This window comes from Octodon degus, unplaced genomic scaffold, assembly GCF_000260255.1.
Source record: "Octodon degus isolate 3935 unplaced genomic scaffold, OctDeg1.0 scaffold00108, whole genome shotgun sequence".
Taxonomy (NCBI): domain Eukaryota; kingdom Metazoa; phylum Chordata; class Mammalia; order Rodentia; family Octodontidae; genus Octodon; species Octodon degus.
This window is the reverse complement of record NW_004524684.1, coordinates 5,498,464-5,511,085: the sequence shown is the minus strand read 5'-3', so window position 1 is coordinate 5,511,085 and position 12,622 is coordinate 5,498,464. Positions and strand designations below refer to the sequence as shown.

Below are 12,622 nucleotides of genomic sequence, written 5' to 3'. Positions count from 1 at the left end.
CTTGTTTCTTCGTCGCCGAGCTGCGGCACCACGCCCTGTCCCTGCCCACCGGTCTCACCTGGGCTGCGTCCCTCGCTCCTCCCCCTCGCCCCTCCCGCCTGCCGCACCCGGCCGCCGTCTAGCTGCAGCCCAGGGCGCCCCTGCAAGAGGCCGCGCAGACGGAGGGCCGAGCTGGGCCGAGCCGCCTCCCTTGCTCCCGCGGCCGCTTCCCCTTTTTCTTTTCCCAGAGAGACGCGTAAACACCCGCACTTTTCTTTTCCGCGGAGCCCTTGGGGTCCCCGCCTGAGCTCGAGTCCGAGTCCGGCCCGCCCGAGGGTTTGAGTCCCATTCCTCCCTCCGGCTCCATCCGAGCTCGGGTCAGGGGCTGCGGCATCCAAGTCGGTGCTGGCCCGGGGCCAGGTGACCTCGCGCAGCGAGTCTCTCCCCAGGGTGGGGGGCTGGCATCTGCCGGCGTGGGGGGTGGGAGGAGGGGTCCGAGGAGCAGGCAGGGCTGTTGTTAAAACAGTTTCTTACCGTAAGAGGGAGTTCAGACATAGATCTTCCAGTTAATCACATAACAAACTTAGCTCATCGCAATAAAAGCAGCGCGAGCCCGGCGGCCCTCGGAGGCGCGGACTCTGGCCCGGACCGTTCAGCCGGCGCTCGCCGCCCAGGACCATGCGGGCCCGCAGGCTCCTGCCCGTCCTGCTGCTGCAGCAGGTCCTCCTGCACCTCCTGCTGCTGCCCACCGCCGCGCCCGTCGCAGGTCAGTGCCCGGACCCCGGCCTCCCCGCCAAGCTTCCCTTCTTTCTAGCTGCCGGCTGCCCGGCTGGCCCAGCGTGGTGTGGGGCGCGGGTTGGGTTTCACCACCTCTCCTCTGTGGACCTCGGGGCTGCAAATCCTTTGCAGAGCTCGCCTGCAGAGATCCCCGCAGGTCTGCTCTGCCCGCACCGCGCCCAGCCCTGCTCCCTGAACCCCACGTCCCAGATGCGGGACAGAGCAGAGCACCCGCGCTGGCCGGGACTTTGTGCATTTAGCGAGTTGGAAGCCAAAGCATCGGGTGTGCAGAGGGAGGTGGTGACTGGCGGGACTCAGGCCACCCAAGGGCTGATGTTCAGAGCCAGGTCACAGCATCAGGCAGAGCTTCACGGAGCAGCGGAGGAGACCCAGTACTACGCAAATGCTCCAGAGAGAAAGCATCTTTGCGGAGCTCCTGCTGCTGGTGGCGGTGGTGTGGGTTCCTCCTCTCAGTAAGGCAGCGCTCCCCTGAGGGGCAAAGCCCTGGGACACGGTGAAGGCCGAAGGCTCCCCGCTCCCCACCCCTGCTTCTCCTTGGGCTTGCAGGTTGCAGAGGCGTCACTGTGTTCCTGGTGGCTGGGAGTTGAGAGCCCTCTTCTGCTGCTTTGGGAAGTTTGCTCTTGTTACCGGGACAGGAGGAAACATGTGCATCTGATTGCGTTATCGCTGTGGTGGCGGTGGCTGGGTCCTCCTGGAGGAGGCCGACGTCCAAAGCAGGCACAGGGGAGGCAGAGAGGGGCAAATGCCCAGGCGGCAGGCAGGCTCTTGGGCTACTTAGGACAGAGAGGACTGTGTCTTCTGAGATAAGCTAAATATGAAATTGATCAGACCTCCGATCTTGGCTCGGATGTAATAATACAAGGGTGGTAAACTCTGAGAATTTGCTAAATGGTAAGAAAAGTCATCTCACCCATTTGCCTTGTTTCTGTTTGGGGACATGGCCCTTTGGGGCTATGACAGTTTGGAAAACAAGTAGGTAAGATTTAAAAGCAAGTAGATAAGATTTCTCTGCAGAGATGAAAAAAAAAAAACTGAATTCAAATCTACGGCATCGTCAGGGTTCAGATGCCCCACACTGAAAGCCTTTCTTACAGACATTACTGGTGTAGGGAATTCTGGGCGTAAGTTGAAATCATGGCTAATACTTTGATGGATTTCCTTCGAAAGCATTGAACTTGCTGTTGTGAATAACACAGTCACCTGAAGTCATCCAAACCAACGCAGGCAGGCTGTAGTGCTGAAAATTCAAACGGCAGATCGGCCATCGACAGTGTCTATCTGTTTCTGGCACGCATTCCCAGGTTTTGGCAGGAGACAAGCACTTGCAGTTACATTTCACTTTGGCTAACGCTGAAGTGACTGTGTTCCTGGAGTATAGGCAGAAAGCAGCTTCAGAGAGAGAGAGCTGGCAGGCAGGCAGGGCCAACTGGGAATCACAGATCTATGCTATGAATAATTCCTGAAGTGGGTAATACTAAAATTGTCACAGCAAGAGGGCCCAACTTTCTTTGGGTGGCAAGATTATTTGGAGAGCTTTTGATAAAAATATTATCACTGAAATGGAAAATCAGGAGTAGCCTTTTTAAGCATATGGAGAGGATTTGTTCTTTTTAAACGTCTTCTAATATTGAGCATTGGGAAGTTTTGTTGTAGTTGCTGTTACTGGCTTTGGTTATATTTTTGTTGGTTCTGTCATAAAAGCTAGCACAGTGTTAGGAAAGCAGTGGACATTGTAATAAGTTGCAAACTACTATGAGCAGAATATATTATGGAAAAGTCTATATTAAAAGTTTTCTAAAGAAATATTCCATATGCTTGACCCAAGTCACCCTCAAAGATTAGTATTATTTACTCCCACTTACATTGAAAACAAAAATTTTCTGTAACAAAAGAAGCATTAAACAAGTACCTCTTCTCTAAGAGCCTTTGAAGAATGTAAAGTTGAAGGAGGAAAGAAATCTGTATTTGTTGAGCAGCTACTACAAACCAAGTTCTAAAGAAAATCTTACTTGAGTCTAGTAAGATTGGCATTGGTGGGTTTATGTTATGATGGACACTTGAAGGTTGAAGGCTTTAATTATCTTCTTACCTTAGTTAGCTAAGGAAAAGAGGTTAAGATTCCTACCAAATCCATGTGCGTGAAATGCTGCAGCCAGTACCAGTGAAACTGACTGAAACTTCCTCTGGAGAATCATTTGGCTAGAGAATAGTAAGTGTCCTCCATACTGGAAGTTCTGTGGTTGAGCGCTCATTCCCAGAGGAGTGAATCAAGTCATGTGTGGACAGGGTTTGATGCTCACGTTTATTATGGATAGATGAATAGAGGTGAGCTTGGCATCTGAGGTAGGAGGTCACAGGTGGCCGCAGTGCCACGGTGGGCAGTAGGAGGGATGCCGCAGAAAGACCCCACAGAGCAGGAGAAGGAGTCTGACAGGGTAGGTGTGTTTGACACCCATGGAAGTGCAACCTGTGGCTGAGAAAGCAAGGGGAGATCAAATAGCATCTTGAAGGTCACACTGAAGCACAGTGCTCCAAAGTGAAGACTTAGTGAACAAGCGAGCCACTGGACACCAGCGGTGCCTCAGAGTGGCACCTGGGGTTGCTATATGGGGAAGGTTGTGGGCAGAAATGGACAGAGAGAACGTCAACCAGGGTGAGGTCTCTGGATCGGAGTCCTTCAGCGAGGGAGTAGAAAGGAGACCAAGGGGAAGAGCTAGGAAGGCTCTAAGCTCACACTCTCACCTCATTTTGTAAGTCCTCATTTCTATAAGCTCTTGGAAGATACAGCAGTGTTGCTTCTCGAACACCAATAGCTGGTTTACACCTAAATCGTGTCATTCTCCTTGACACCTTCATTTGTCATACAGTTACCTCACTGAAAGAAAAGGAGTTGGTCACCTGGCCACTTAGTGAAATTCAAGCCCTAGCTTGATGACAGGCAGGACTTAGACTTCTCCTTGTGATTCCTGCCTCTGAGGAGTTTCAAATCTCCAGTCATGACCATCTCCTTCCATTAATTATTTGGATACTTTCATCTTAACATTTGCTTTTCCAACTGTTAGCCACTAATCATCCGGGTAGCTTTCTCAGAATTGTGGAGCCAGATTCTTGCTTCTTTCCACACTCTGAAAACCCTTTCCTTGCAGGATTTTCCTTTGAAGTCAATAGGTCATCTGCACAGAGGAAAATATATGAGGTACTGAGAGCAATGAGTGTGAGGCTGAACAACCAGGGGGAGAAATGTGTCTTTCTTCAAACACCTTGATCCATTTGACCCCACTTTCTGGCTGTGGGTTTTCAATAGGATCCTAATGAGTTCAATTCGGCAACAGGGAGCTCAGGCTCTTTAGGAAACATGGCTCACAGCACACGTCTCCATAGTGGGAGAACTTGAAGGAAGGAGTCATAATTTCAACTTCAGGAAAGCATGACAAATTTGCCATGATCTCCCATCCTTTGATTTCATTTCAATATTTTGTATACGAACTATAATGAGTGGTGATGCAGAAAATATATAGGAACCAAGCTGATCCAATCATCATTTCTTCAGTGTTCTGCCCAAAGAAAGACTGGCTCTCAAGTGTTTTCAGTAAACCAAACATCAGTTGTTAGTACACGTGAAAGAGAAAGTTGAAACTGTTTTCAGCAAAGGGATTTTATTCTCAGATGCTGTTTTTGAATGGCTTCTGTTTTTAATTTTTCTCCTACTAGATAAGAGATTTTATAGATGTTTGTATTACATGATAATGTAGCTAAATCAAACTTCATAATTTTAGTAATTAGTGAGCTAGCGTGATTGAGTTACAAAGAAAAATTCATACAAAAAAGCAAGAGTACTGAGGAAGGAATCTTGGCGTTGGTTTCAGTTTCTGTGATGGGTTTGTAGCTCCAGATAAGCTTGCTACTTCTGTTGTCACACAGTGAAGGGGGCTGTACACATATTTTCCTTTCAGAATGCTTCTGGATCTTTCCTGATGGAAAAGTTTCCAGCGAGCAAGCGTAGACTGTGTTTTAATGAGCTGCAAGCATACATTTTCATACTTCAGCTGGACAACTGAAGAGCTATGGAATTAGACAACAGCTCTTCTCCAGAGATCTCTTTTCCTCCAAAAGTCTTTACTGCTCACCTTCCTCTGGTGTGGTAGCTGAGCAAAGACACTGATGCCGGGACAGGGCCTCTATCTTAATTAAAGATTGTTTGTCATAGTGTTTTTGTTCGTTTGAACTCAGGACCTTGCGCTTGCCAGGCAAGCACTTATTCTACTGAGCGATCTCCCCAGCCCAGTCATAGTGTTTTTGAATTTATTTTATATGCTTCTTTTACCCTTAGACAATTCAATAAATACATTGTGATCAATTTTAATTCTATAATTTTAGTTAGTATGAACATATACATGTAAATCTGTCTATCGATATATTGATAGGTATCCTCTATTTGACAGATAGTCTTAAAAATAGATTTTTCTCCATTGTTTAAAAAATTTACTTCCCACTGACAGAAGTCCATGACAGAAACAAAGTTTAAGCAGAGGGATGCCTTCACCACTTGATAAAAAGGAGTCTCTTCTCCAGTGTCACAAAACACACGATGACATTTCAAAAAGAAAACAATACTGGCATATCCATAGCGCTTTTCTCAAAATTGATTTCTAACTGTCTACCTAATGGTTGTAGTTTAAGTGATTCATTCTCGTGCACCATGAACATGACTTTGCTTCTGTGGATGGGCAGTTGTGGTGTGGACGCAGCAGGTGGCGAAGGCCTATTGCTGGGCGAGGCCGTGAGGGTGGCAGGCCTGCCATCTGTTGGCCAGTTATGCGGGTCACATGTTAACGCATCACTTGGTGTTTGAAATGTCGTGAGAACATGGTGTCTGTTGTGCTATAGCCATCCCATCTAATTGGGGAAAGAAAAGTTAAAATTGAAAGCAGTGCTACAGAAATTAATACTAGTTTTTAAGTTTTCCAAAGAGCCGGCAATTTCAAGGCTTTCACGTTTCTCCTTATTTATTGTGCATTTCCTGCTCTACCATCCAAGTTTCCTCTTGATTGATAGCCCTGAACCAAGTCTTCTGGAAAATGTCTACAAGTTATATTTCCACATACATTCTTTGCAGTTCTTAGATAAAGTTGACATGGCAAGTGGAGTGCAATAGTAGCTCTGAAGCCGGGCAACTGGGCTTCTAGTCCGAGGTTTGTATGTGCTCGATTAACTGTCCCCTGTGTGTTGTTCTCATCAACTTAAAAATGATCTGCTCTCATTGGCTTTGGTAAAAGGGTGACTGAATGCATTGCCCAGCAGAGGGGTGCAGTTTCTCCCATGCTTGTGATCCTGGAGCTGCAGTGGATCAGACACTGTGAACCCTACTGGGCCAGGAGTCACTTGAGCATGACCTTAGGATGACCTTCAGAACACTGAGAGTGAAGAAACAGCTCTTGAACTCTCCAGTAATCCATGAGATTAAGACTTTAGGAAGTTTTGGATTGGTTTTCCAGGTTTGTAGTAGGAGGCTTCATCTTATCTGGGAGCCTTATATTTTCATGAAGAAAAATGATGCTGCTGCATTAAGGGGTGACGTGTACATGCATTTGATGTACAGCCTCTGGCTTGATCTCAAGACAAACATTCAGTGGACACCAAGAAATAGTGTGCAATTGCTCAGGACATGTGACTTGTGGCAAGTGAAGAGAACGGGTAAATGTGGAAGGTATGAAACAATTTTTAAAGCAACAGAGAAGAATTTGTCCACTGCATGTTCTTAGTGAGAAGTCTCTCACACGCCTCTACCTTACATGGGGCCAATTGTGGAAGAAAACAAAGATGTTGATTATAAAGCATGCAATATAATACCTGGCTCTGATACCTGACTGCTGTTTGGAGACTATATATATTTCTTTAAGGTGAATTCTATCCTGAGGGTTACCTTAATAGTTATTTCTTTAGGTTTATTTATTTATTTATTTTATGTGTTTAGTACAGGGTCTCCAGGGCCTCACTACACGGATTGGACTCATAGTGATCCTCCTGTTTTCAGCCTCCCAAGCACTGGGATTATAAGTGTGCAGCACTACGCCCAGTCTCAGTTGCCCTCTCAGCGCACCCTGGGGGTGGGCCGGAGTGGCTTGCCAGCGATTGAACCCCAGTTGCTGAGCTTGCCTAAGCGGGCTCTTTAGACTGCTGATATACGTGGCTGGCCCTCCTTGAGGTTTATTTATTTAGGGTGAATGCTGTCCTAATTTTTTATGGCATACTTCTTTTGAAAGAATACAGAAGAATGACTGAAGGATACAGATGAATCAGGGACAAGCTCCTTGTTTTCCCCTGATTGCAACCATTCTCTCTGGCTCACAGCTATGTCCCAGGCCTCTGTCGTCCTAAGCCCTGGAGATCTAGCAGTTCTTAGCTGAAATCATGACTTGCAGGTGATATATGAATTCTCTGTCTATGTAAGCCTTGAAAGCATTTTTTCCATGTTTATAATTTTTGCATTAATAGAAGGACAGAAAAAGAGAAGAAATACCCTTCACGAATTCAAAAAGTCAGCAAAGACTACCCTCACCAAAGAAGACCCACTACTGAAGATCAAGACCAAGAAAATGGGCAGTGTGGACCAGTGCGCTAGCAGATGCACCAGGAATAAGGGGTTGCCCTTCACCTGCAAGTGAGTCTTGATGCTGCTCCGGGAGGGTTCCAGGTGGCACACGCGCCCCTTGAACCCGTGCTCCTCTCTGGGCTTCTGCGACCGCACTGCATTCTGTTCTTTTGACTAAGCTTGTGTCTGGTTTCAAGTCATCAAACAGAAATCTGAGCTCTCTGAGAATGCAAGTAGAACCTGAGTCAGGGAGAATGCAAAGCTATCCTCTAAAACGAACAGGGGTTTTGCTTATGAGCATTTGGATTTTTTACTAGGAACAGTGGAATTTGGGGAACTCAAATCATCTTGGGTTATTGTATATCTCTCTGATATTGTAAATATTCTATTTGGTCATTCAGGGTAAATCTTTTCCTTCCCCCTTTTTTCTTTTTCTTCTTTCTTTCCTTCCATTCCTCCTTCCTTCCCTACCTCCTTTTTCTCTTCCCTTTCCTCCCTCCTTTGCTCCTTCCCTCCCTTACTCTATCTTTCAAAAAGACTGGAGGAATTTTCAGAATAGAAACTGTACAATGACCAAAATTCAGTGCAACTAGTATCTTTGTCTTTGGGATTTAAATAAAAGGTGTTGAGAGAATCAGTTAAAAATTACTGGAGGGACTGGTGTCCACTGCAAAGGCCGTGCAAGAGAACTTAGGGTGTGGTGGATGTGAAGTTTCAGGTGAAAGCTGTAGAGCACTTCTGAGGGCTGAGGGGAGTGCAGACAGAGGGGTCCTTCTCTTTGGTCATCCTTGGTGGCCCCTTACTGATTCGCCAATCACTTAAGAGGAAGCACCATGCTTGGTCACAAAGTACATCATGGCATCTCCCTAGTGCCTCACACTGCCACAAGAATATGCATTTTCTTGTTCTTCATAAATTTCCTCTCTCTTCTCTTATTCTTTTCTTCCTATTTCAAACCTTTTAAAAACAGGATTGCGTGGAACACTCTGCTAAGTTTCGAATTCCAGTTCATTTTATTGGACAGTGGCAGGCAGTGTGGACTTGAGATTCAGCAGTGTCAGGGCACGAGGCCCACTTCCGTCCTCCTTTGCTAGAGCTGAGTGCTTCAGACTCTTGGGGAAGGGTGTGGGCAGAGGGCTCCACAGAGGGGAGCCTGGAAGACCCTACCCATTTTTATTGCCCAACTGCCCCTTCCAGGGAAGGTGCTCTCTAACACTGGAAGTGGATTGCAGTAATAATTCTGCTCTTATTCTATGCCAATTCTGTTTCTTCCCCTTACTTTTGTATAAAAAGTTTTTTTTTGGGGGGGGGGATTGAACTCAGGACCTTGTGCTTTCTAGCAAGGGCTTATTCTATCAATCCATCTCCCCAGCCCTTAAAAAGCTTTGAGATAGTTAAAAAATAAATTAGGAAAAAATATTACTTTCATTCCATACATCAGCTATGTAGATTTGTGGAGACATTCCTTTGGCAATCAAATAGGATAAAGTTATATTTCTCCTTCTCAGAGTTGGAAATTTGTGGCCAAGGGGATAGACACCACATGCCATTGATAGTAAACTTTTTGTTATTTTGGTGGTACCAGGGATCAAACTCAGGACCCTGCACTTGCTAGGCAAGCACTTATGCCACTGAGCTATCTCCCCAGCCTGACTGTAAACTTTGAATCTGAAAATATGCCCTCTTGGGGCCTATGTAAGCAGTACTGCTTCCACTCGATTTATGGTTCTCATGCTAAGTTGTTTACCAGTACAGACCAAAAGGCTTTTCTGTGTTGGAGAAGACATGTGGCCTTCTGAATACACACACAGTTATCCAGGTATATGAAGTTTCAGACTCTTAGACCATATTGTGGTTAAGGTAATGCACGGGCCACATAACATCAGTGTCCAGAGGGCTGTGGACAGTGCTGTGGACGAGGTAGGAGGGGAAGAGCGTTCTACAGCACTTTCCTCTTGAGACAGTGTCAGTGGTGCTGGCTTTCCCGGCATTCCAGAACCTCTTTGCTAGGCAGGAGAGACGCTCAGAGTGCCCGATTCTTGAGTTTCAGCAGACTTCTCATTCACACGATGACCTACAGGAGAAATCAGGAGACCTCTTCCAGCCATGACTAAGTAGAATTGTTTAGAATAATTTTAAAAGAAGATGACAGCAGAAATGGAAGGACAAAAAAATGTGCAATCGGAAAGTTGGAGATCCTGTACACAATTTTCCAGTTGAAATCATGTACCATTTTATTTTAGTATCTTTTTTTTTTCTGTGTTTAGGACAGGATCCACAGGGCATACGGGGTCTTACTACATAGATCCGACTCATAATGATTCTTCTGTTTTCAGCCTCCCAAAGCTGGGATCCAGGCAGGCCCCACCATGCCCAGTCTCAGTTGTTGTTTCAGCTCGGCCCGGGGTGGTACTGGCATGCACTCCAGGGATCAAAACCTGGCTGGCTGCTGTGCTCAGACTGAGCAAGCACTTTCGTCTGCTGAGCTAGCAAGCAGGCCCTGTTTTAGTATGTTGGATATTTTCATGTTGTTTTTGGTAAAATTGTTTTAGTGATCGTCATCAACAACAACAACAGCAAAGCAAATGAAATACTTGGCTGTAGGAATGGTAGTTGTGAACGTGAAACATGTACATCATTTGCCTTCAGATGATACATTGAAAGCATATCCCCAAAGACTGACCATTTTTAAGTTCAAAGTGTATATACTAAGGCCAGGCAAGGGGCACACACTGCTCCTCAGCCCCGGGGAGGCTGATGCACAAGGCTTCTGTGCATCCCAGGCCAGCCTGGGCACATAGGGAATTTAGGGCCAGCTCAGTGACACAGCAAGGGCTTATCCCCCTAAAATCAAACAAGCACATGGAAGTAGGTATGCAAGCAAGCATGTTTGGGAAACATGCATAGAAACAAAGTCATCCTCAGAGCAAGATTTCCCTTGCTTTAAGTGAGCTCTAGTGTCTTATAACTCATCGTATCCTTAGGGATACGATGGGCCAACATTCCTGAACATTTGATTTTAGGTCCTCCTTTCCTAGCGAAGATCCTAGGTGGTTATTTGCCTGATGTAGCATGTCATTTTTATATGTTTACAGATTTGGGAAAACAATCATGATATCATAATCATATTCATCTGCATAGACGTATAAAGAAAGTCTCCCAAGTAGCAGGGCACATATAAAAATAATCTTTGAAACTGTCCAGATCATTTTGCTACCTGTTGTTTTTTTTCATAATTTTATTGATAAACAAACAGCAATGAGACAGTTTCAATTCAAATCGCTAGGACAGTTTCAATAATTAACACACTGCATACATTCTTCTTAGTGGTTAATTGCTGTACAAGATGTGGACTTGAGATCCTATTTACAAACACCATTAGAACAAATCATTCTATTCATTAAGAGAATGTAACTATATATCTATCCCAACCACTTTGAATACACAGATACAAAATGGACATTCATCTGTATACCCTTTTTTGTTAAGTTCCATTATTTGAATATTATAGGTGTGTAAATTCAGCAAAATATTCCAAGAGAGTCCAGTAGCCGATAATAGCATTGGGTCTTCTGTTTAACTGGCAATGTCAGAAATTGTTGACCTGAGTCCCCCACAGCTCAACATAACAGCATGGCTTTACTTCCTATATTTTGTCTTCATACTTTTCTACTGGATGGTTAAGACCAAGGTAAAGCAGGACCTGTGCAACAAGAGTTGTAGCTTTTGGGTCTGAGAAGGTCAGTGAAATCCCCTCAGGATTTGTCCTGAGATCCTGTACCTCAGATTGTAGAACCTTTGTCAGTGTCAGCCATGTGGATGAGTCACGGCCCTTGCTTGGCCAATGTGCTCTCTGTGAAAGCCTGAGAGAGTGTTTTCTCTCCATGTGACTCTCCTTAGGCACACTCTACATTATCGATCACTTTCCTCTTTGGCCCCATAATCTCCTTGATCAGAAAATTTGGGACACTACCGAGTTACATGACATTACAGTACAAGTTCTCCTATGTCCTGAGTCTTAATTGACCTTAGAAGGCTAGGGCCAAAATGTTGGCTTTCCTTGCAGCCCTCCTTTTTCTCTAATTTGGTCTGCAAACTTAGGTTGTTAACCATCCAGAAGACAAGCTTATTGTTATTATCAAACAATTTAGGCTGTTAAGCTTAACCTCACTATCTGTCTGCATATCAAACATCTTAGGCATAAGGAACAGGTATTTTTCATCAAGTATTGATATGTTGAACTTTAAGTCCCTACATAATATGATAAAAAACATTTAAAAATTAGATTATATTTTAAAAATAGGATAAAGAATTCTATACTTCTCATGTTTGCACATAAGTCCAAAAATCTCACCATATACAACCTTGAAGCAGGACAGTCCCACAATATTCCTTTTCCTGTCTCGTGCTTTCTTTTACTTGCTCAAGCTTGTAGTTTTCAGCAAGTCATTGAGAATAGCATGAGAACATCTCAACAACTTTTCAGTCAGATATTTAAATCTATATCCTCAATAAGTTAACTGGGATTTTTTTTTTTTTTTTGGTCATCAAATGGTAGATTCTGATATCATTTGTGTATTTATTATGTGTCTATAATAGCCTATCGATATTATATTTTCTTCCTTGGTGTAGTTATATATTTAGACATAGTATAAGCAGCAGGTTTCCTTCTTTTCATTCTAGTGTTTGTTCTCCTCAGGGCCTTTGTTTTTGACAAAGCAAGGAAAAGATGCCTGTGGCTCCCTTTCAATAGCATGTCGAGTGGAGTGAAGAAAGAGTCTGGCCACGAATTTGACCTCTATGAGAAAAAAGGTACCTGGCTTCTCCCTATTGGCTGCCTGATGAAATAGCCTGGACCGCGCGTTCGTCATTTCCTGCACAGTGCTGATTCCCACTGGTTTTTCTCCTACATGCTAATCCATTAATGTAGTCCGTTCATTCACGAAGGCTGATAAAAATCGCAGCTTGGCTGCTTCCCGTGGTATTGTAGAGCAGCTCCCAAACGTCTTGTCATCTGGATTCACCTTCCTCTCGGACATTTGTGCTCCTCCTAGAACTGATACTTTTCATGCTCATTTAGTAAATATCATCTTATGTTACAAGGTGAAGATATATTAAATTTTTGACAAATTTTGACAGCCATATTTTATTTACATTTAACAACTTTGAATAATCTTACAATGGTGATTGTTCATAATTTGGATAAATCACGCAAAAAGGAATTGAGACTATATGATTTGCTAACTCATCCAT

At 44.5% G+C, this 12,622-nt stretch overlaps 1 protein-coding gene across 2 annotated transcripts in view; it reads left to right on the top strand.

Annotated features, from left to right (window-relative positions):
- The first annotated feature begins 491 nt into the window (after positions 1 to 491).
- The window catches only part of Hgf (hepatocyte growth factor), a 72,971-nt gene continuing 60,840 nt past the window's right edge, over positions 492 to 12,622 (top strand). For both annotated transcript variants that reach the window (XM_004639256.2, XM_004639255.2), the window contains exons 1-3: positions 492 to 745; positions 7,273 to 7,438; positions 12,069 to 12,181. In XM_004639256.2, coding sequence (XP_004639313.1) covers positions 658 to 745; positions 7,273 to 7,438; positions 12,069 to 12,181 — 367 coding nt within the window. In that variant the 5' untranslated portion in view covers positions 492 to 657. The remainder of the gene's footprint in view (positions 746 to 7,272; positions 7,439 to 12,068; positions 12,182 to 12,622) is intronic.